Source organism: Neofelis nebulosa, chromosome 10, assembly GCF_028018385.1.
Source record: "Neofelis nebulosa isolate mNeoNeb1 chromosome 10, mNeoNeb1.pri, whole genome shotgun sequence".
NCBI classification, from domain to species: domain Eukaryota; kingdom Metazoa; phylum Chordata; class Mammalia; order Carnivora; family Felidae; genus Neofelis; species Neofelis nebulosa.
The window spans coordinates 445,290-470,424 of NC_080791.1; the positions used below are offsets into that span (position 1 = coordinate 445,290).

Below are 25,135 nucleotides of genomic sequence, written 5' to 3' on the forward strand. Positions count from 1 at the left end.
TGCAAAGACTCCAATCTAAAAATCTTCAGTAGTTATCTATAAAAATCTAAATTGTTTTTTTTCATTTTATTTTCTTCTCATCAGGACAAGTGCCCTCCTTCATTCCCATCCCCTGTTGCCCCAACCCTCACCTTCACTTCCCCTCTGGTGACCCCCAGTGTGTTCTGTGTAGTTCAGAGTCTGGTTCTTGGCAAAAACCTACATAGTTTTAAATTATTTTCCTCACTAAAGATTTTATTCTCTTTTTATCTAGTCATTATACAATGTGACTTTAGTTTTCACCCTACTTCTCCCCCCCAAAAAAGATGAAAGCTTTATATAGATTGGATATTCTAAAGTAATGATAAATTAATTATAATGGTTACGTTTTTGAGTTCCTACTCTGTGCCAGTTACAGTGCTAAGTGTACACTTCATGTCTCATTTAAGCCTCACAACAAGCCTGATAAATAAGTATTTTTTAAAACCCCATTTTGCAAAGGAAATTGAATTGCCCAAGGTCAAAAGCTAATAAATACCAAAGTTAGCATTTCACTCCAAATACCTGTGGCTCCAAGTCCCAGGAGTTTTGTACTAAAACTGTATAATAAATGTAGGTATTAAGCAAACATCATCTTTCAGAGCCTGAGCTGATCAGGAAAAATATAAGGAAACATAATTTCCCAACAACTTAAGCATGAAAGAGTAACATATTAAAATGATGTTCTCATTCTCAGATGAATGAATATAATGTATGTTCATCTGGAGAAGTCAATATGTTTCTAACATTTAATCGTAGAGGTAGTTCTTCGGGGTAGTTGAGCAGGAACACTGGAAAATATAATGAATTTTAACAGTTTTAGTCCTGCTTTTTTTTAAAATTTTTTAATATTTATTTATTTTTGACAGAGAGAGAGAGAGAGAGAGAGAGAGAGAGACAGAGTGCAAGAAGGTGAGGGGCAGAGAGAGAGGGAGACACAGAATCTGAAACAGGCTCCAGGCTGCGAACTGGCAGCACAGAGTCTGACACGTAGCTCTAACCCACGAACCGTGAGATCGTGACCTGAGCTGAAGTCAGACACTTAACCAACTGAGCCACCCAGGCACCCCATTTTTAGTCCTGCTTTTAATATTTCTTTTTAATTTTTCTTGACCTGGAGATCAAGTCACATGCCCTATTGACTGAGTCAGCCAGGTACTCCTTTTTAAAAAAATTTTTTATCAGGCAGGCCTGTTTTTAAAGAGATACAAATACTCAAACTGTTGTGTGTTCTTCGTATGTAATCATACTCAGAAAATCCAGTACTAACAATGCTAAATACGTGGTTTGTCCAAACTATCTAAATATTAAACATTTCAAGTGAACCCTTTACTGTATGGAATTAGCAAAATGACCCATACCTCACACCATACACACAATCCCAGGTGGACTATAGATATAAATAAGGAAAGTGAAACAGGAAATAATGTAGGGAATATGTTTATGACTTTAGGGTGGGCAAAGATTTATGTGAACGTAAAAAACACCATTAAGGGGAAGATTGACAAATTGTACATTAAAATTACAAATTTTTTTCATCCAAAAGCACCGGTAAGATAATGGAAAGGTAAACCACAGAGAGATGTTGGCAGTGCCTAGTACCAAGAAAGAGCTCATATCCAGAATGTATGAAGAATTCTTATAGGTGATAAGAAAAAGACAACCCAACTGTATCAGTCAGGGTTCAACCAAAGAAGCAGGTCCAGTGAGATGTATTCACCTTTATTGCAAGGGACTGGCTTCTGTGAGTATGAGAGCTGGCAAGTTTGACATTTTTAGGGCAGGCCAAGAGGACAGGCAAGCCAGAGCTCACAGGGATGCACTGAAAGTTGTGGTCCACAGGCTGAACTTTGTATTCTCTCAAGGAAGCCTCAGTCCTGCTTTTAAGACCTTTGAACTGGGGGCGCCTGGGTGGCGCAGTCGGTTAAGCGTCCGACTTCAGCCAGGTCACGGTCTCGCGGTCCGTGAGTTCGAGCCCCGCGTCAGGCTCTGGGCTGATGGCTCGGAGCCTGGAGCCTGTTTCCGATTCTGTGTCTCCCTCTCTCTCTGCCCCTCCCCCGTTCATGCTCTGTCTCTCTCTGTCCCAAAAATAAATAAAAAACGTTTAAAAAAAAAAAAAAAAAGACCTTTGAACTGATTGAATCACACACACACAGATCATCCAAGGTAATCCCCCTTACTTAAAGCAAATTGATTGACCTAAAACCATCTATAGAATACCTGCACAGCAACACCTACTATAGTATTTGACTGAACAATGGGACTGTAAACTAGGTGGTACATCAGAAAGACCAGCACACCCATTTTTTAAAACAAAATATTTAAATAAGATTTTCAGGGGCACCTGGGTGGCTTGGTTAAGCAGCTGACTCTGGATTTGGCTCGGGTCGTGATCTTGTGGTTGTGAGATTGAGCCCTGTGCCAGGCTCAGTGCTGGGTGTGGAGCCTGCTTGGGATATTCCGTCTCTCTCTCTCTCAAAATAATAATTATAATAATTAATAGTAATAATATGTTTTTCATATAGGAGGATACCCAAAAGGTCAATAAACATGATAAGATCTCAGGCTCAGTCCTCAGGAAAATCCACATTAAAACAATTAGATACAACTACGTACAGCAGCATGGCTGAAATTAAAAAGATCCAATACTAAGTGATGGCAAAGATGTGACACACCTAGAAACTCATATCTGCTAAAGTTAAATTCAATTAACCTTGAACAACACAGATTTGAACTGCACCGGCCCACTTACAAGCGGATGTCTGCAGCACAGGACTGTAAATGTATTTTCTCTAATGATTTTCGTATTGTTTTCTTTTCTGTAGTTGACTTTACTGTGAGAATACAACATATAATATGTATGACTTACAAGATACGTGTTCATCTAGTGTTTCTGTTATCAATGAGACTTCTTTGTTAGCAGTAGGCTCTTAGTTCAGTTGTGAGGGAGCCAAACATTGCAGAGTTTTGGCCACACAGAGGTCTGAGTTGTTCAAGGGTCAACTGTGATGGGCATGTCCTATAACCCCATAATTCCAGTCTGACAGAAAAAGACATGTCTACGAGCTGTATAGCCAGGACCTGAAATTACCTCAGAAGTCCTTTAACACTGATATAGAAAGAAAATGAAATCACATCACTCATTCCATGAAACACCACAATGAATGAAAATCAGGGAGCCACTGCTAGGAAACAGTAACATAGATGAGTCTCACACCATAATACTGTGCAAAAGAAGCCAGTCACAAAAACACACATTCCATTTCTATCAGGTTTATATTCATCTTCTATCAAGAACAAGCACATCTCTGGTGGGGGGCGGTATGTGAAAACAGGGAAGGAGGGACGCTTTCTCAGTGCTGGTTTTACTTCTTTTTGATTCGGATGGCTGTGCAATCTGGGTGTTTATATGGGATCTGTATACCCACAATTTGTACACATTTCTACAGGCAGTTTTACTTGCATTTCTTCAAAAGCCAAATGATGTCAGCATATAAATCCTGTGAAATATGATTTCAAACAGGATGCATTTTTTTTTCCTTTTCCAGGTAGTATCAAGAATATCTTCAAAGAATAAGAAATGTGATTACTAAAAAGAACCAAAGATACAATTGAGTTTAACTCCTACATTTTATGGATAAGGACATTGATACACATTATAAGTGAGATTATAGCTTGAGATAACATAGCTAGATTAAAGCAGAGGCAGGATTTTGTATACAGCCCTAGTGTTCTTACCTTACAGTACATCTAGTTTTAATGAGATCAGAAGTTTTTTTTAAATGTTTATTTATTTTTGAGACAGAGCGAAAGACAGAGTGCAAGTGGCGACGGGGCAGAGAGAGAGAGGAAAACGAAGAATCCAAAGTGGGCTCCAGGCTCTGAGCTGTCAGCACAGAGCCCGACACAGGGCTCAAACTCACAACCCATAAGATCATGACCTAAGCCAAAGTCGGACGCTTAACCAACTGAACACTCAGGCGCCCATGATGAGATCAGAAATTTTTTTTTTTAATGTTTATTTTTGAGAGAGAGAGACAGAGCGTGATCAGAGAGAGGGAGACACAGAATCCGAAGCAGGCTCCAGGCTCTGAGCTGTCAGCACAGTGCCTGATGTGGGACTCGAACTCACAAAACATGAGATCATGACCTGAGCCGAAGTCAGATGCTCAACTGACAGCTACCCAGGCACCCTGAGATCAGAAATTTAATCAGAGACCCTGAAGCAAATTATTCTAGGTAAGGATTAGATAGTGTGCTGGTCACTATTCCAGGCACTTTACATATGGAGACAAATTTAATTCTCACTATAACTCTATGAGGTAAATAATATAACTTCCATTTTATAAAAGAGGAAACTGAGGCAGACAGAGGGCTAGTAACTTGTGTAAGGGACATTGCTAGGCTAAATGGCATAGTCAGGATTAAAATGGAGGCATTCTGTCTCTAGCATCTCTGCTCTTAACTACTTAGCTATTATGCTTGTTTTAAAAAAAACAAAAAACAAAAAACACAACTCAGGGGCCTGGGTGGCTCAGTCAGTTAAACTTTAGACTCTTAATTTGGGCTCAGGTCATGACCTCACAGTTCCTGGGTTCAAGCCCTGTGTCAGGCTCTGCACTGACAGCACGGAGCCTGCTTGGGATTCTCTTTCTCCCCCTATCTCCCATCCCTCCCTCCCTCTCTCTCTCTCTCAAAAAATAAACTTTTAAAAAATAAATAAAATGCCTTAAAAGGCATAATTCTATGGAACTTTTAACTAACCTTATTGTGGTAATCATTTTGCAGTATATGTGTGTATGCAATCATCAGATTGTATGCCTTAAATTTACATAATTTATATATCAATGCCATGTCAATGAAGCTGGAAAATCAAAAACTAATTTTTATTGTATTTTTTACTTGAATTCCAGTATAGTTAACATACAGTGTTATGTTAGTTTCAAGTGTACTGTATAGTGATTCAGCCATCCCGTACATTACTCAGTGTTAATCACGTTAAGTGCTGCTTCATTATTAGTGTATAGAAATGCAACAGACTTCTGCATATTAATTTTGTATCCCACGACCTTACAGAATTAATTTATCAGGACTAGTAGTTTTTTGGTGGAGTCTTTATGACTTTCTATGTATATAATATGTCATCTGCAAATACTGAAAATACTACTCCTTCCTTACTGATTTGGATGCCTTTTATTTCTTTTTGTTGTCTAATTGCTGTGACTAGGGCTTCCAGTACTCTGTGGAAGGCTGTCCATTTTCCATTGCTTTTCTTGTACCTGACCTCAGGAAAATCTGTTTTTTGTCCTTGTGTATGATGTTGCTGTGGGTTGTTCATACATGGCCTTTATTAGTTTCTATCCTTTCTCTTGTTGATGGTGATGTATCACAGTGATTGATTTGCGAATATTGAACCACCCTTGCATCCTGGGAATAAATCCCACTCGATCCCGGTGAATGATTTTTTTAATGTATTGTTGGATTCAGTTTGCTAATATTTTGTTGAGGAATTTTGAATCTGTGTTCATCAGAGATATTGGCTTATAGTTCTCTTTATTTTTTCAGTACCTTTCTCTGGTATTGGTTTCAGGGTAATGCTGGCCTCATAGAATGAATTTGGAAGTTTTCCTTCCTCTTCTATATTTTGGAATAGTTTGAGAAGAATAGTTATTAACTCTTCTTTAAATGTTTAGAAGAATTCACCTATAAAGCTATCTAGTCCATCTATTTTGTTTGTTGGAAGTTTTCTGATTACTGATACCATTTCATTGCTGATAATGTGTCTGTTCAAACTTTCTATTTTTTCCTGCTTCAACTTTGGTAGGTTATATGTTTCTAGGAATTTATCCTTTTCTTTTAGGTTGTCCAATTTATTGACATAATAATTTTTCATACTATTTTACAATCATTTGTATTTCTGTGGTTTCTGTAGTTATTTCTCCTTGTCCATTTCTGACTTTGGTTTATTTGAAGCTTCTTTTCCTTTTTATTTATGAGCCTGGCTAGAAGTTTATCAATTTTATTGATTTTTTTCAAAGAACCAGATCCTGGCTTCATTGCTCTGTCCTATTGTTTTTATTGTTTATATGCCATTTATTTCTGCTCTAATCTTCATTATTTCCTTCTTTCTGCTGTTTGGGGGTTTTGTTTGTTCTTTTTCTAGCTCCTATAGGTGTAAGGTTAGGTTGTTTATTTGAGATTTTTCTCGCTTCTTGAGGTAGGCCTGTACTACTATAAACTTCCCCCTTAAAACCACTTCTGCTGCATCCCAAAGATTTTAGATAGTTGTGTTTTCATTTTCATTGGTCTCCATGTAATTTTTATTTCCTCTTTGATTTCTTGGTTCACCCATTCATTGTTTAGTATTTGTGTTCTTTCCAGAGTTCTTCTTCTGATTGATTTCTAATTTCCTAGGGTTGTGGTCGGAAAAGATGCATGGTATGATTTCAGTCTTTTTTAATTTGTTGAGTCTTGTTTTATGGCCCAGTAGGTTATCTACACTGAGAACATTCCATGTGGACTTGAAAAAAATGTGTATTCTGTTTTAGGATGAAATTTTCTGAATACACTGTTAAATCCATCTGATCCCGTGTATCATTCAAAGCCACTGTTTCCTTGTGATTTTCTGTTTGGTGTAAGTGAGGTTTTAAAGTCCTATGATTATTGTATTACTATCGATTGGTTCCTTTATGTTTGTTATTAACTGTTTTATGTATTGGGGTGCTTCCATGTTGGATGCATACATATTTACAATTGTTATATCTTCTTGTTGGATTGTTTCCTTTATGATTATACAGTGTCATTCTTTGTCTCTTGTTACAACCTTTGTTTTAAAGTCCAGTTTGGGGGCGCCTGGGTGGCGCAGTCGGTTAAGCGTCCGACTTCAGCCAGGTCACGATCTCGCGGTCCGTGAGTTCGAGCCCCGCGTCAGGCTCTGGGCTGATGGCTCGGAGCCTGGAGCCTGTTTCCGATTCTGTGTCTCCCTCTCTCTCTGCCCCTCCCCCGTTCATGCTCTGTCTCTCTCTGTCCCAAAAATAAATAAAAAAAAAAAAATAAAAAAAAAAATAAATAAAGTCCAGTTTGTCCATGTAAGTATTGCTACTCTCGGCTTTCTTTTTACTTTCATTTGTATGGTAAATGTCTTCCATCCCTTCACTTTCAATCCGCAGATGTCTTTAGGTCTGAAAGGAGTATCTTGCAGGCATATAGATATAGATATATCTAGCAGGCATATAGATGAGTCTTGTTTTTGTTTTTTTTTTTATCCACTCTGTCTCCCTGTTTATTTTGATTGGAGCATTTAGTCCATTTACACTCAAAGTAATTATTGATAGGTATGTAGTTACTGCCATTTTGTTAAGTTTTTTATGGGTTTTTTGCAGTTCTTCTGCGTTCCTTTCTTGCTGTCTTCACCCACAGTTTGCTGGCTTTTTTTAGCAATATACTTGGATTCCTTTCTCTTAATTCTTTGTGTATCTGTAACTGGTTTATAATTTATGGTTACCATTAGGTTCGTATCTAACAAATTCTGCATATAGCAGTCTATATTGAGTTGATTGTCACTTAAGTTTCAACCCATTTTTTTCACTCCTCTGCCCTCCACATTTTAGGTATATGGTGTCATACTTTACATCCTTTTATTTTATGAATCCCATGACTGATTTTTTACAGATATACTTATTTTTACTGCTTTTGTGCTTCCTATTTTATTTACTCCTACTTATGGTATTTCCTTTCTGTTCAAAGAGTCCCTGTAACATTTTCTTGTAGGGCTGGTTTCATGGTAATTAAGTCCTTTAACTTTTGTTTGTCTGGAAAACTCTTTATCTCTCCTTCTATTCTGAATGATAGCCTTCCTGGATAGAGTATTGTTGGTTGCAGGTTTTTCCTTTCAGCACTCTGAATATATCCTTTCACTCCTTTCTGGCCTGCCAAGTTTCTGCTGAAAAATCAGCTGATAGCCCTTTGGGATTTCCCTTGTATGTAACTGTCTTCTTTTCTCTTGCTGGTTTTAAAATTCTCTGTCTCTACTTTTTGCCATTTTAATTACTATGTGTCTTGGTGTGGACTTCCTTGGGTTGGTTTTGTTGGGGGCTCTCTTTGCCTCCCGGATCTGGATTTGTTTTTCCTTCCCCAGCTTCGGGAAATTTTCAGCTACTATATTCTTCAAACAAATTTTCCGTCCCCTTTTTTCTCTTCTCCTCCTGAGATCCCTATAATGCAAATGTTACTATGCTTGATGGTGTCACTGAGTTCCCTGAGTCTATTTTCATTTATTATTATTTTTCCTTCTCTCTGTCTCTTGTTCACTTTCACTGCTTTCCATTCCTCTGTCCTTCAGGCTGCTGATTCATTCTTCTGCTTCCTCTACTATTCCTTCCATCCAGTGTGTTTTTAATTTCATTTATTCAGTTCTTCGTGGATTGGCTCTTTTTTGTTTTCTATCTCTTTGTTAAGGGTCTTATCAAAGTCTTCCACTCTTTGCTTGAGTCTCATGAGTATCTTTATGACCATTACTTTAAATTATCTATCAGAAAAATTACTTGTCTCTGTTTTGCTTAGCTCTTGTACTGTGAATTTTTCCTGCTCTTCCACTTAGAACATATTCCTCTGTCTCCTCATCTTGTCTGTGTGTCTGTTTCTGTGTGCTAGGAAAGTCAGCGCCATCTCCTGCTCTTGAAAGTAGTGTCCTTATGAAGGAGAGAACCTTCCATGTCCTGCTGTGCTGTCCCCTGTTCCCCAGAACCTGGCCCTTCAGGGGCATGTCCTGTATGTGATGTGCACCCTCCTGTGGTGGCTGAGCTCCCTCTGCCTTAAGTCCAGTGGTCTGCACAGGGTGTCTTTGCCTATTGTGGGCAGGGTTTTGTCCCTGGGCTGTTTGTGGGCCAGTCTGGGGCCACCTTGGGTTTGAGTTGAGTCAGAGCAGGGGTTTGCCAGAGATGCAGTAACACCGGCCTTGTGCTTGTTGCTCCCTGAGAAGTTTGTTGGTGAGCAGGGCCTGCCGTCAGACCAGATGTCTGTCCCCACCCCCCCCCCACTACCGCAGCCAGTTGGGACCCGTGTGTGTGGTTGTCTTCCCCTCCCCCTGGGGCAGGACTCATTTTGGAGTGGCACTGGCCCTTGTCGGGGCTGCTTGCGCCCCTCCAGGCTTGCAGCCCCGGTTTGGATGAGCTCTGGACCCCAGGGGAACACGGAGGTAGGGCAGGCAGTATTAGCAAGGTTTGCATTAGTGCTGTGCAGAAGGGGACCTGTAGCTGCCAGGACAGAGGCAGGCCGGGCTGGGGGGACTGGATCCCCAGCAGCACACAGGGCAGGACACGGGGTTAGGAAGGTTTGCAGAGTCTGCTGAGGGAGGAGACCTGGAATCAAGGCCTGGCTGGCGGAGCTGTGACCACATCAGGTAGTGAATGTAGGCCCTGTGCTGGTCCCCTCAGGTGGCCATGTGTTTTGCTGGGGGCATGGAGAGGGGGAAGCAGGGGACTCCTGGAGGGAATCACTCCCTCCCCCCTGGAGGGATACTGGGAATGATCCCTGCCCCTCAGCACTTGCCCTGAGATGACTAAACACATCTCCATCCTGTGTGCCCGAGGTGTTTTTCAAATTGCTACCTATGCTGTCTCTTTAAGGGTGCAGACTCCGTTTCCTCCCACCTTCCCAACTCTCTGAGCCCACTGATTGTAAGAACTCACAAAATTCGGCCCCCTCTGGTTTTCAAAGTCAAACAGTATAGGGAGTCATCTTGCCCATGCAGGGTCCCAATGCATCTCTGTTTCTCTCCCATGAGTCTCTCCCTCCCAGGGGCGCCTCAGGGTTCCATTTAGCTCCTGACGGCACCTCTGCCTCTCCTGCCCTCTTCCTTGTGGCTGATTCTCAACGTTCAACTGTGGAGACAATTCTGCCAGCCTTAAGGTCATTTTCCGGGTTATTGATGCTGATGTGGGTGTTCTCTAGTTGTATCCAGGGGACTAGCAAGGTGAGCTTAGGGTCATCCTGCTCTGCCACCTTCCCCAGAAGTCTCAGAAAATAGAAGTTAACTTACCTAACTTTTTAGAATTGAATATCCACAGATTTTTCAGTGATGTACGTTAAAAAAATTTTTTTTAATGTTTGTTTATTTTTGAGAGAGAGAGAGAGAGAACAAGCTGGGGAGGGGCAGAGAGAGAGGGAAACACAGAAACTGAATTAGGCTCCAGTCTGCGAGCTGTCAGCACAGAGCCTGACGCGGGGCTCAAACCCACGAACCGAACCGTGAGATTGTGACCTGAGCCAAAGTTGGAGGCCCAACTAACTGAGCCACCCAAGCACCCCTGTACATTTTTTAAAAGTACATTGATCTATATACAATTTGTAGAAGGCATAAGAAAGTTATTAATAAAATAGAGGATGGAGTTAAGATTTAAATCATCTTTTCTTTTTTTCTTTTTTTTCCAGGAATCTACATCTTATTTTTATTTCTTACTTCAACAGCAAACAGAAAATTTAAGCAAGGTATATTTTATAACACTAATAAAGGATAGAAAGTTTTAAAAATAAATGTCATAAAAGAAGTATAGGACCTTAACAGGGAACATCAAAAAATTTTAAGGCAAAACACTTAAGACCCAATACATAGAAAAACAATCCTTAATTACTTTCTTTAGTGTCATTTATCTGTTTCTCTATCTCCTTCACTTCCTGGAACTGGAATTTACATCTTAAGCCTTGGTAGATTCAAGTTAAATATTTTTAGCTAGTTTACATCGCAGGTGATGTTATCTACTTTATATTTAATCACAGCAGGAAACATTTCTGGTTATCTCAGCATGAGTGAGGCTAAGAATAACCACTGAATTAGGGTGATTGACTTGATTGGAATGGTCTTCAGATTACTATTACTTATCATTGATAATAAAATTTTTTATGGTCATTATAACATTTATAACAAAAGTAAAGAATCTAACAACAGTTCCCTTTTCCCATTGACATTGTAATCTATTTCTTTTGCTAATACAAATATACTTCAACTTCAATTGGACTTTTTCATATCATATATTTAATCAAATCATCTTTTCTAACTGAAGTGGTAAATCAGAGTAATAAAGTTCAGTTTGGCAAATATAACTGTAAAGTCGTGGCAATTTTTACAGTTTTTCTTATTGTGAAATATATCTTAGAAGAGAAATGTATAAAAAAAAAGAAATATACAGTACAAAGTAAAGACTAATAATAAAAAAAGAACTCTGTACCCACTACCCAGTTTTAGAAACAGAAACTGGGGCTCCTGGGTGGCTCAGTTGGTTGAGCGTCTGACTTCGGCTCAGGTCATGATCTCACAGTTCATGGGTTCAATACCCACGTCGGGCTCTGTGCTGACAGCTCAGAGCCTGGAGCCTGCTTCAAGTTCTGTGTCTTTCTCTCTCTTTCTCTGCCCCTCACCCACTCATGCTCTCTGTCTCCCTCTCAAAAATGAATAAACATTAAAAAAGAAAGAAAAAGAAACTTACTGATATTGCTGAGATCTCATATGCCCCTCCCCAGCTGTATCTCCTTCATCTATTACAGACTAGACCACTATATAGGATGGTGTTAATTGTTCCATGCTTTTTTTTTTTTTAATGTTTGTTTATTTTTGAGAGAGACAGAGAGACAGAGTGCGAGGGGGGAAGGGGCAGAGAGAGAGGGAGGCACAGTATCTGAAGTGGGTTCCAGGCTCTGATCTGTCAGCAGCAGAGCCCAATGCGGTGTTCGAACTCACGAATGGTGAGATCATGACCTGATGACCTGATGATGACCGGATGCTTAGCCGACTGAGCCACCCAAGTGCCCCTGTTCCATGCTTGTCTTTATCATTTTACCGCTTGTAAATTTATCTCAACATATTTTTTGCCTAGTTCTGTAATTTATGTAAATGAAGCCATTTCATCTGATTCTGTGATTTGCTATTTTCAGTTTTATTTTTTAGATCCATTATTATTAGTTTAGGTGTGCTTCATGCATGTTCATTACTGCATTACATTTCAATATATGAATGCACAAAGGTTTTTCATTCTTCTGTCATTGGGCTTTGGGGTTGCTTCCAGTTTCTTGCTTGAATCAATAATGCTTCTGGGAGTAGTTAGGTATGCCGGCTGGTACACATGTTGCTGGGTCATAGGGTTGTGTATTTTTAACTTAACTAGGTGCCAGATTATCTTCTGGAGCCATATATGCTCATCAAAACTGACAGTCAGACATGTTACTGTTTTCAGTCTTGTGGGTGAGAAATAATGTCTACTTAGAACAACTTGCATTGCACTGGTTACGAATGAAGGGAACGCTGTCCTATGTTTGTGTACCGTCTGCCTTTCCTCTTCTGAGAGATATCTGCTCCTTGGGTTTTTCCTTAGTGATAGAGTTCTGCATATACTCCAGGATTCTGTGTCATTTTATGCATGATATCTATTTTCTGCCAGCTTGTGACATGTCCTTTCCTTCTTCTTGATGAATATAATTTCAGTTAAATGTGGTCTTTTCCTTTGTAGCTTCCCTGTATGTAGTTAATTAGTTGTTTTTTTTTTTACAGTTCCAAGAAAAAGATCTCTGTCTTGACATTGTTTTTTTAAAAAGAAAAAAAGTCCCCACCCAAAAAGAGTTTGCTCTAGCTGTTAAAAATGTAATATAATTTTAGGCAATAATAAACAGATCTTTGGAAGTACTACTGCGCTCTATTTCATATATTGTCTTTATATTTCGGTGGCTAAATAAACAAACCGGGGTGACCCCTCTGGAAGTAGGGGGTGGGTCTGAAGACCAATAAAAGAACACAAGTTTAAAAGACATTGTAGCTGTGTACAAATATTTGAAGGTGTATTACAGGAAAGAAAGAGAAAACCTAACTGAATGAAGGGTGAAAATTGCAAGGATACTTTCAGTTCGGTGTAAGGACAAGTTTGAGCTAAAACCACCAACAAGGCAAGAGGTGGGGGCTCCCCTTCACTAAGCCATTCGAGCTTCGTCTACCTGTGAGTGAGATCTGAGTGAACGGTTGACCTGTTAATTTCTAAGATCTTTTCCAAAGCTGTCATTCTTTGGATATCTGCAGAATTTTTCCTTGTGTTTATATGTAAGAATACTATACATATTAAATATGTAATAATTAAAGCTTAGTAGCTTTGAGTTTTGGTGGTAAATCTATCATCTAGAATTTTCATATGAGACTAGAAATTTGGCCAGAGATGCCAGTGCAAACTATATTTTTTTGCAAATATCCCAAGGTTTTCATCTGTCCCTGGGATCAATAATTTACAATCAATAAAACTGAACACCTACACAAAGAATAATAAAGCTCAAAAACAAATAATTATGCCACAAATCAACAATGTACAAAAGTATGGGCAGATCTTGACTCCAAAAGATTTACAAACAGGCTTGAAGGAAGAGAAGAATTCTTAACACTGCAGTCATGTGGCCAAGGAAATTTTCATTTCAAGTATTTTCATTTTATCTTATTTTATTTTCATTTTTATTTGAGAGAGAGTGAGCGCAGGCAAGGGAGAGGGGAGAGGAAAAGAGAGAGAATCCCAAGTAGGCTCCACGCTCAGTGTGGAGCCTGATGTGGGACTCAATCCCACGACTGTAAGATCATGACCTGAACCCATATCAAGAGTTGGATGCTTTTTTTTTTTTTTAATTTTTTTTAACGTTTATTTGTTTTTTGAGACAGAGAGAGACAGAGCATGAACGGGGGAGGGACAGAGAGAGAGGGAGACACAGAATCGGAAGCAGGCTCCAGGCTCTGAGCCATCAGCCCAGAGCCCGACGCAGGGCTTGAACTCACGGACCGTGAGATCGTGACCTGAGCTGAAGTCAGAGGCTTAACCGACTGAGCCACCCAGGCACCCCAAGAGTTGGATGCTTAACCCACTGAACTACGCAGGCACCCCTCATTTAAAACATTTTTAAAACTCCTAAAAAAGATAAGGACTTTTCAAGATTTAGTGAAAGACACTTCCAAGCATAGAAAACAGTGTAGAAACTCGTATTGATGCCCAGATGATCTCACTAAAAACTATAACATTTAGCATACCTAGCTTAGCATATTAGCATTTAGCTTAGCCATGTGGGTGGGAATAAAAATAATAACAGACATTTTTAAACTATAGGATGTGACTTATTAGTGGATTATGAACTCAATGAGTTGTGATCAGAATTTTTTTAATGAAATATAATTTTAAAATCAGAATGTTCTAGTATAGAAACTACCAGAGGGCATCATATATTATAAAGGTAAGTATGTTTCGTAGAACATCCTGGATCACAATGCAAAGTATCTTTCTGTGAGACACAGTCAAATCAGAGTGAAAGTTGCTAGCGTAGAAGGTAAGAGCTAGAATTTAGATTTTAGAGACTGCTTGGAGGTAAATTCCAGCTTTGCACTTTACTGACTTTGTGACCTTAGGAAAGCTACTTTTCCTTTCCTGTGCCTAATTTTTCTGTAAAAATAGTGATGATAATAGTGCCTACAGCCCTTAGAACAATGCCTGGGCAATTATAAATACTCAATTAATATTAGTCTGTTTCTTGGTTTGCCTGCCTCACATACGATGGAAGCCTACAAAAGTCTTTTTTAGACTTTTCCCATTTTGTGAGGAGTCATTCGGACGCTGTGAGATAGCAACAAATCCGCCTGCCAGGGCACACATTACAGTTTAGTTACACTTACAGGAAGTGATGGAGCACTAATTAATGATACCAGTGCCAACCTGTCACATGGAGAACCTGTACTGTCCTTCCAGGAGAGCTTTGTTTTACTATATGCAGTATATGACCGTCTACAAACCGTGCAAACTGACAAGGGCACCAGTGTCAACTGTATGTTACCGTAGTAAATTTGAACTTCTAATTTTTAGATTATAAATTTAAATTGGAATTTTAGGGGCACGTGAGAGCCTCAGTTAAGCATCCGACTTTGGCTCAGGTCAGGATTTCACAGCTCATGGGTTCAATGCCTACGCTGGGCTCTGTGCTGACACACCAGAGCCTGGAGCCTGCTTCAGACTCTGTGTCTCCCTCTCTCTCTCTGCCCCTGCCCTGCTCACACTCTGTCTCTTAAAATAAATAAGCATAATCAATTAATTAATTAATTAAACATTTTAAATAAATAAACATTTTCAAGATAAACATTTAAAATAAATAAACTAGGGGCGCCTGGGTGGCGCAGTCGGTTAAGCGTCTGACTTCAGCCAGGTCACGATCTCGCGGTCCGTGAGTTCGAGCCCCGTGTCGGGCTCTGGGCTGATGGCTCGGAGCCTGGAGCCTGTTTCCGATTCTGTGTCTCCCTCTCTCTCTGCCCCTCCCCCGTTCATGCTCTGTCTCTCTCTGTCCCAAAAATAAATTAAAAAAAAAATAAATAAATAAATAAAATAAATAAACTAAAAATAAATAACATTTAAAAAAATAAATACATTTATTTAAAATAAGTAAACATTTTAAATAAATAAATAGAAATTCTAGTAGGTTCTTCCTACACAGCAGTGATCTGTTTTGCATATCCCCCTGGCATTCTAGCACCACACCTCAGAGGTCACTGGTCTAAGCCATAAACTCAGAAGCGGAGATTTTGTTTAATTCATCATTGTAATTGTGTCGTGCATGGTACATATAACAAGCTCAATAAGAGTTTTGTTTTTTTAAATATTTTTTTAATGTTTATTTTTGGGAGATAGGCAGAGCAGGAGAGGGGCATAGAGAGAGGGAGACACAGAATCTGAAGCAGGCTCCAGGCTCTGAGCTGTCAGCACAGAGCCCGACGCGGGACTTGAACCCACAAAGCGCAGGATCGTGATCTGGGCCGGAGTAAGACACTCCACCAACTGAGCCACCCAGGTGCCCCTCAATAAGAGGTTTCTGACTGCATGTATGAAACTTGAGGTTTTCTGTGATGTTTGAAGGTAACTCAGACATTTGTGCATATATACTATGTACTCGTAAATTTTGACATTTTGCTGGCATTTGTTTTAAGATTCTACTGTTTTAAGAAGAAAACGAATTGTTGAAAATAAGCAGAGGCGTCTTTTAGAACAGAAAAGACAAAATTCTGGATATGTGGGACAGAAGTACAATGAGCAAATGAATGTGAGTACAGAATTAGTAAAAATCTCAATTCTGTGGTGAAAAATTGCTTGTAAAACAATGTTCTCAAAGGACTGTGCTTTTGCTATAAACTGTGGACCACTATGTAAATATAAGTGTAGCCAAAGTCATTATGAGACAGCCTGGGAATCTATTCTAGGAACTTACTGTACTAGACTTATTTGCTATACTCTAATTTGCCTATATGATCAATTCCTAATGAAGCTTTTAAACCAACTTTAACAAATCACCATTATTCTTTTTTTTTAATTGTTTCTCTTTTTTTTAGTGTTTGTTTATTATTGACAGAGAGAGAGAGACAGAGCGTGAGTAGGGGAGGGGCAAAGAGAGAGAGAGAAACAGAGCGTGAGTGGGGAAGGGGCAGAGAGAGAGGGAGACACAGAATCTGAAACAGGCTCCAGGCTCTGAGCTGTCAGCACAGAGCCCGATGTGGGGCTCGAACTCACGGACAGCGAGCTCATGACCTGAGCTGAAGTCAGACGCTCAACCAACTGAGCCACCCAGGTGCCCCAACAAATCACCATTACTCTTTTATTTTGTTATTTATAGTCACCTCTGGATTACCAACATGTTTATTTACAACAAAGTTTTTAAATATACATTAAAAAAGAAAAGTAAGTTAGAGCCCTGGATAGAGGAAGTATGTATGTTAATCCTGAAGACTAATCTAGTTTCGTGTGCTTAAATATCCTCTTTGGATCTGAGTTTCCTGGAAGACATGGCAAAAGGAAAAGAGGGTGAGGGAGGTGTACAGTTCTCAGGAATTACTGATAATGATGCTGTTGGGGGTTCAGTACATTAAAAGACACTTCCCACTGAGGCTTTTCTGTAGGGCATGTTGAGTTCATAACAGATCTATTCCTATAAACAGTCAACAATGAATGAATAAGGAGTTTCCTATGGCTGTTTGAGATAGAGATCTTCAGTAAAAGTCAAAAGGTTAATAACAGTAATTTTAAAATTAATGAAGGTAATTCTGTGAGACAAAGTAAACAGAGGTCTAGAGGTCTTACTGATCCAAGGATTGAATTTAAAATATTAAAACATCTAGATGGGTGAGTAAATCGCATTTCACTTGGAATTTCTACTTTAAATACCACTTCTTTTGATTTTTTTTTTAATTTTTTTTTTCAACGTTTTTTATTTATTTTTGGGACAGAGAGAGACAGAGCATGAACGGGGGAGGGGCAGAGAGAGAGGGAGACACAGAATCGGAAACAGGCTCCAGGCTCCGAGCCATCAGCCCAGAGCCTGACGCGGGGCTCGAACTCACGGACCGCGAGATCGTGACCTGGCTGAAGTCGGACGCTTAACCGACTGCGCCACCCAGGCGTCCCTCTTTTGATTTTTTAATAGAACTGGAATAGATTGCCTTATGAAGAATTTATATCCGAGTTATGAGTTGAGGATTCTATTGTTTGCATATCATAAGAACCATTAATTTTTTATATGGATAAGATTTTTAATATGAATAAAATCACAAAATATTCTTAATGGCAAGACAAAAGTCATGTAGTTGTATGTATCGTGTGAATAAAGCTGCCCCACTACCGACATACTCTTACTGCTTCATAACATAGTGCTCACTCACAGACATAACTTACTGATTACAAATACAATAATGCCTCCTAAGTCCTTCCTTTTTAACCTCCACATTGTTCACATCAAACATCTCAAAATCTGTCAAGTGAACAATTTTTTTCTTTATTTTTATTAATATATTTTAAATTCTAAAGCAATATGTACTTGTTTTAACCAAAAAACAAAGTTTTAAGTGCTTGTGATTAGTGCCCTCTCCAAATTCTTTTTATTTTTCTGGGTCTTATTCTGTCCCATGTGTTCTCCCTCTGCACTCGGTCTTACTGTTTTTAGAGTCTGTTTTTGCTTTTCTTTCCAGAAGCCTCACTCCCATCTTTACACACATCTTCCATTCACACGGCTGTTTAAACATCTTCCTGAGTCTTAGCGTTAGAATATGTGAATCAAAATCAAGTTTTGAAGTTTAACTTTCTCATCCCTTTTGTTTTGTTTTGATTTTTTTTTTTGTTTTGTTTTGCTTTCTAACTAAGGATCCTACTACACAGGGGTTCAGTCACCCAGCAGTGCCCACCACGCCCCCACAACCAGTCACCATGTACTGGGAAACACGTGCTTTATCCAACTGGATCTGCCCAGCCCACCACTTCCACATGGAAAGCACCTGAAAGAGACCAGTGAAAGCTAGAAAAGGCAGAGATGCCACTTGGTGCCTGGACTGGGTCAGTCCAGTGAGCCTCCCATCTGCGGTGGAGGCCAGGCAAGGCTGCCCAGGCCATGAAAGGAGGACTCTTGCGCAAACCTGCGCCAGCGGCTGTTTGGATCCGGCCGAGCACAGGCCCGGGGTGGGGAGTGGCAGCCAGGCCCTGTCCTGTGTGAGAGGCAGTCCCTGCCCACTGCGGGGCATTTTGGGGTCCTTCCGGGCCGGAGAGCCGAGCGGTGCACCAGCGGCCAGTGCTGTGAGAGCTCCCGCATGGCCGTTCCGAGCCGGACACCTGTCCCAGACATCAGTCACCTGCGGCCGCCCCGCCGTTGGCAACGACAAACGGAGGTTAGAAGCCTCAAGGGAAATGTTTGCTGTTCCTTTAGGCAGCAACTTACTTCCCTCTTCCAAGCATCCACGACAACACAGCAACCTGAAATTTTTTCAAAATTGACATAAAATATATTTTTTTTAATATTCAGGTACCCTAGAAAGGACTTATTCCAGTAATTCTTGATTTCTGATAAAAAAAAAAAAAACAAAACCCACAGGTTACATGAGCAGTGATAACCAAAAACATATAGAGTGAATACGGGTTTGTTTAATGTATAATAATGAATTTTTAATACGGAATTATGTTCTGATTTCATGTTATATTTTTATAGAATTTTGGACAAAGTGTCCAGCTAAGTTCAAGGGAGCCAAAACAAACAACAAGGGGTACTTCTGATGTTGAAGAAGGTATGTTTCGGTTTAAAATTTCTCTCTGAGCTTTGTTCCCCATGATTCCATATTTTGTTACGTGTATTTTCCTAAGTGCACACATACCTGAGCGGTGAACCACCATGTGGGGGCTAAGCCCCCCTTGCCCTGCACATTCAGGCTGTTGCCAGGTTTTTTATTCTAAATAATAATGTATTGGATGGATGTGAGGACGATCTGGCTGCGACATCTGTCACCCCATCGATCACCAGGGTTGATTTGGCTGACCTGGCTGGCTAGGCGGGTGTCCCCTTCCTCCCTCACCAGTCCATGTGCATCCCTTCCAAAGCTGAGCGCTCAGTCGAAGAGGACAACATTCCCCTATAGAGGAGGACCGTTCTTCCATCAAGGGTATACGATTAGCTGCGCTCCCCTGCTAGAACCTCCAAACTAGCTCTCAAGGTCCATTTGTAGGAAAACGTAGGGTAGTCTAGCTTCCAAGACTCCAGACACATCCACATGAGGCGCTGCAAGTGGCAGTTGCCTTCCTTTAAAAAAAAGAAAGAATAATAATAGTAATTAATAATAATAATGATGATGTTGATGATGATGATGTATTGGACATCTTTCTACATGAAGCTTTTTCCTCACTTTTCAACCATTTCCATGAGATAGAGATTCCCAGAATTAAAATTACACTATTTGCCATATCATTGACATCCAATAAATACTTGTTGAGTGAAACTCTGTATTACATGAATACTGGATCAGAGGGAATAAGCATTGTTATAGCTGTACATATATATCCCTAAAATACTTTCCTGAAAAACATCATTTAAAACTTTTCTGGGATGTGAACCAACTTGAGGTGCAATTATTTCTATGATTTGCTTACATGATAGGCAAAGAAATTGTGTTTTATTGTTGATTTGTATTCCTTTTATTAATAACATGCTTCATTGTTTTGTATGTGTGTTAACTTGTGGTGATTTGGTCCTTTATACTCTTATTTCCTGTAGGTACCGGAGCTCGGGTATTTCCTTAGTGACTCCTGCAAATTCCTTAAATGTCAGGAGTTATTTTCTTCATATTAGTTGCAGATGTTTTTACTACTTTATTATTTGCATTTTATTCCACTTATATGTTTACATATAGAAGTCTTCCTTTGCATTTTTCACAACAGATGACAGCTAATTTCCTGCATACAAGTAAAGATTGGATACACTGTAATGAACAAAATATATAAAAGTCTTGCCCTTCAAAAATTTAAAGTCTATTAGGGAAGACTGGCCTTTAAATAAACATGTTTTAGTCTTTTCTTAGTGATTTTTCCATTACTTTTAAGATCAAAGAACCTTTCCCATACAGAAATTCAGAAGTGTTTATTTCTTTCTCCTCCAGATTGCTTTAATGGTGTGATTCATTAAATTAAATTCTTTAATTTCCTTTGATTTTGTTTAAACATATGATGTAGTAGAAAACTGCAAATTGATTCTTGTAAAAGCAACAAACTAATTTCTTGAGTTATCTCTCCCTTCTCTCAAGACTCTGATGCTTCTTTGATAAGTTAAGTTCTTCGATCTGATTGGGTCTTTTTTCTAAGCTGTCAGTTCAGTTCAGCTCATTAGCTCACTTTCTAACTTTTCTTTACTTTTCTTTTCTTTTACTCTTTTTTATCTTAATTGTTATTATAAAGACAATCTAGAAGTGCCTGGGTGGCTCAGTGAGTTAAGTGTAGGTCTCTCGGTTTCAGCTTAGGTCATGATCTCACAGTTCCTGAGTTTGAGTCCCATGTCGGTCTCTGCACTGACAGCTCGGAGCCTGCTTGGGATTCTCTCTCCCTGTCTCTCTGCCCTTACCCCTCCCAGGTGTGTACCCTCTCTTTCTCTTTCTCACGCTCAAAAAAAAAAAAAAAAAAAGACAATCTACTTCATCGTCTCTTTGTACTACCAATGAATAACAAAAACACAACACAGGAATAATCAATCTAAACATGCTGCATTTTTCCTTTAGCTCAGATAACGTTCCAGGAATGTTTATTGCCTCGCCATCACTTTGACTTTCTGTGTTTTAATTAGGGATGGGAACATGCTAGATACGAATAATCTTGATAAATAAAATGCGAAGTAACAGAAGCTTTAGAGGGTTTCTTTTTGTGAAGTGAATACATACAAGCACGTCCGTTAAGTAGGTGTAAGAGAAAATCCCAAAGAGAAAAAAGGATCGAAGAGTAATTAATGTAAAGTTTCTGTAGTTTCAGATAGTACTTCTGAGTTTTTGATGGCTGAAAACCTAGTGAAAGCTTCAGTGCCTGAGGATGAAATTCTCACTGTCATAAATAGCAAGCAGCTACAGAAACCAAATCTGACTTCAAATAAGACCCCACCGTTCAACATCTGTGCACTGTCAGCTGATGAACAGAAGATCCTACAGTCCCTCAGTCGTCTCAATGAGAGGCTGTCCTGTAAGTGTGGAAGATCACCTTTTGTGAGAAATGTTATACTTCGTACTTAGATAATTGTAATTTAAAATTTATTTTAACTTAATAATTAAAAATAAGAATCCTCAAGATGGGTAGTCTCACAGAAAATCCTCCCTCCATAAAGTTGGGCCTCCCAAAGAGCTACACCCCACAGACACACACACATACACACACACGGGTGGAAAAGCATGTACATCTTGAACTTCAGCATTGAGCCAGTGAGGGAGGAAAACAGTCAGGCTTTGTTCACCTCTCTGTGTCTGTGTGTGTGTCTGCGTAGGTTGTAGCCCTTGCCCTATGTTTCGTTAATAGCAGCCTCATACTAAAGGAAATGCTAAAGAATGCACTTTAGCAGACCAAAAGTAATTTCAGATGGACAGTCTGAGAGTGTAAATTTGAAAAAACATTGGATGAAATACTAAATGTAATAAAGTAGTGTGTGTTCCAAAGAGAAAAACATTACCATTAAAACGCCTACTAAAGGGAGAACCTGTGTGGCTCAGTCAGTTAAGTGTCCCACTCTGTTTTGGCTCAGGTCATGATTTCACGGTTCGTGAGATCGAGCCCCACATCGGGAATCTCTCTCTACCTTTCTCCCTGCCCCTCTCCCACTCGTGCTTGCTCTCTGTCTCAAAATAAACATCTTTTAAAATGCCTTTTAAAAGTAATGCATCAGTTGGGAGAACATAAATGGTGTTAAATTGCACTGGGATTCTTCTTAAGGAATTTGGTGCAGATTAACTTTTTTCCATTCATATATAGTTACATACAGTGTTATATTAGTTCCAGGTGTACAACATACTAATTCGACCATTGTATACATTACTCAGTGCTCATCACAATAAGTGAACTCTTTTTTTTTTAAGTTTATTTATTTATTTTGAGAGAGAGAACATGTGCACGTGGGGCAGAGAGAGAGAGAGAGAGAGAAAATCTCAAGGAGGCTCTGCACTGTCAGTGTGGAGCCCAACTCGGGGCTTGATCCCACAAACGATGAGATCATGGCCTGAGGCAAAGTCAAGGGTTGGATGCTCAACCGACTGAGCCACCCAGGCACCCAATAAGGGAACTCTTAATCTGAACTCTTAAAGCTGAAAATAAAGAAGATAGAAAATATGTACCAAACAAATTCTAACCATAGACAAATTGGTTTTGGTGTCTTATTATGAGACAAAATAGAAAACATTAAATTACATAAAAAAGATCATGATGACCAAAGTTTTAATTCAGGGATTAACCAAGAAATTAAAAAGGAAATTAAAAAGTACATAGAAGCCAATGAAAATGAAACCACGACAGTCCCAAACCTCTGGGACACAGTAAAGGCTGTCATAACAGGGAAGTATATAGCAACCCAGGCCTTCCTAAAGAAGGAAGAAAGGTCTCAGATACACAACCTAACCTTACACCTAAAACAGCTAGACAAAGAAGAGCAGACAAAGCTCAACACCAGCAGAAAAAGGGAAATAATAAAGATTAGAGCAAAATTCAATGATATTGAAATCATAAAAACAGAAGAACAGATCAATGAAATCAGGAGCTGGTTCTTTGAAAGAATTAACAAAATTGATAAACACCTAACCATTTTGATCAAAAAGAAAAAGGAAAGGACTCAAATAAATAAAATCACAAATGAAAGAGGGGAGATCACAACCAACACAGCAGAAATACAAACATTAATAAGAGAATATTATGAGCAATGATATGCCAACAAATTAGGCAATCTGTAAGAAATGTACAAATTTCTGGAAACATATCAACTACCAAAACTAAAACAGGAAGAAATAGAAAATTTGAACAGACATAACCAGCAAAGAAATTGAATTAATAATCAAAAATCTCCCAAAAAACAAGAGTCCTAGCCTGGATGGCTTTCCAGGGGAATTCTACCAAACATTTAAAGAAGAGTTAACACCTATTCTCTTGAAGCTGTTCCAAAAAATAGAAATGGAAGGAAAATTTCCAAACTCATTCTGCGAGGCCAGCACTTCATTACCCTGATTCCAAAACAAAGACCCCACTAAAAAGGAGAGCTACAGACCGATTTCCCTGATGACCATGGATGCAAAAATTCTCAACAAGATACTAGCAAACCAGATCCAATAATACATTTAAAGAATTATTCATCACAATCAAGTGGGATTTATTCCTGTGATGCAGAGCTGGTTCAATGTCCACAAATAAATCATGGTGATACATGACATTAATAAAAGAAAGGATAAGAAGCACAAGATTCTCTCAATAGATGCAGAGAAAGCATTTGACAAAATACAGCATCCTTTCTTTTTAAAATTTTTTTAATGTTTATTTCTGAGAGAGAGACAGAGCGTGAGTGGGGGAGGGGCAGAGAGAGAGGGAGACACAGAATCTGAAGCAGGCTCCAGGCTCTGAGCTATCATCACAGAGCCCGACACAGGGCTCAAAATCACAGAACGCGAGATCATGACCTGAGCCGAAGTCGGACGCTCAACCGACTGAGCCACCCAGGTGCCCCCAAAATACAAAATACTTTCTTGATAAAAACCCTCAAGAATATAGGGATGGAAGGATCATACCTCAAGCTTATAAAGCCCATATATGAAAGACCCACAGCTAATATCATCCTCAACGGGGAAAAACAGAACTTTCCCCCAAGGTCAGCAGAAGTCTCCCACTATTGCATGAGGGTCACAAAATTCTCTGGCACAAAACTTGTCAGAGATACAAAGCAAAGTTGACAACTGTGAGGACAGAAAACTTCCCCGCTCCCCCAACGATGAGACCAAAAAGAACAAAGTAGCAAGCACTAGAACTCTGCCAGAGGAGAGGCAGGAGCCTACAGAGAGCCTGGCTGGGTTGTGCAGGCACACAGGAAGGCCAGACACTAAGAGTGGAGTAGGAACATTGAAGAAAAAACCTCCATGACCCTGCAGAAACATAGAACAACACAGGAGGAATGTAAACCAGTGAGGGACTAAAGGCACAAACAACAAAGCAACAACAAAGCCCAAACCCAGGGGCACCTGCTGGCTCAGTGGAGCAGGGGACTGTTGATCTCAGGTCAGAGTTGAAGCCCCATGTTAGGTGCAGAGCCTACTTAAAAAAAAAAAAAAAAAAAAATCTCAGGCTCCTGAGTAGCTGCATCATTAAGCATCTGACTTTGGCTCAGTTCATGATCTTACAGTTCATGAGTTCAAGCTCTGCACTGGATGAGCTCAAGCCCCACTTCTTTCTCTCTTTCTCCCTTTCTCCCTCACTCTCTCTCCCTGTGCCCCTCCTGGGATTCTCTCTTTCCGTCTCTGCCCTCGCTCACTTGTGCCCTTTCTGTCTCTCTCAAAAACAAAAACAAAACCAAAAACTCAATTCCTGGTGATTAACCACACACACGCCCCAGTTGCCTCACAGAATAGGCATCCCCATTTCCTGGCATAAGTCCTATTTGCCTCACTAACCACCATTGTAAACATAAAGTTTAGCATTCAGTCAAAAATTAACAAACACCAAAAAAGTGAGGAAGGATGCTCACTGTCAAGGGACAAAGCAGGCAGCAGACACAGACCCAGAGGTGACTCACACACTGGAACTCTCGTGCAGATGCTTTAAGT

The 25,135-nt window shown here is 39.7% G+C and overlaps 1 protein-coding gene across 8 annotated transcripts in view; it reads left to right on the forward strand.

The window, feature by feature from the left end:
* The window catches only part of CEP126 (centrosomal protein 126), a 106,083-nt gene that overhangs the window by 62,313 nt on the left and 18,635 nt on the right, over positions 1-25,135 (forward strand). For 6 of the 8 annotated variants that reach the window (XM_058686446.1, XM_058686445.1, XM_058686448.1 and 3 more), the window contains 4 exons: positions 10,450-10,506; positions 15,998-16,110; positions 19,033-19,108; positions 21,324-21,533. In XM_058686446.1, coding sequence (XP_058542429.1) covers positions 10,450-10,506; positions 15,998-16,110; positions 19,033-19,108; positions 21,324-21,533 — 456 coding nt within the window. The remainder of the gene's footprint in view (positions 1-10,449; positions 10,507-15,997; positions 16,111-19,032; positions 19,109-21,323; positions 21,534-25,135) is intronic. The other 2 variants (XM_058686449.1, XM_058686447.1) reach the window with 2 other exon arrangements.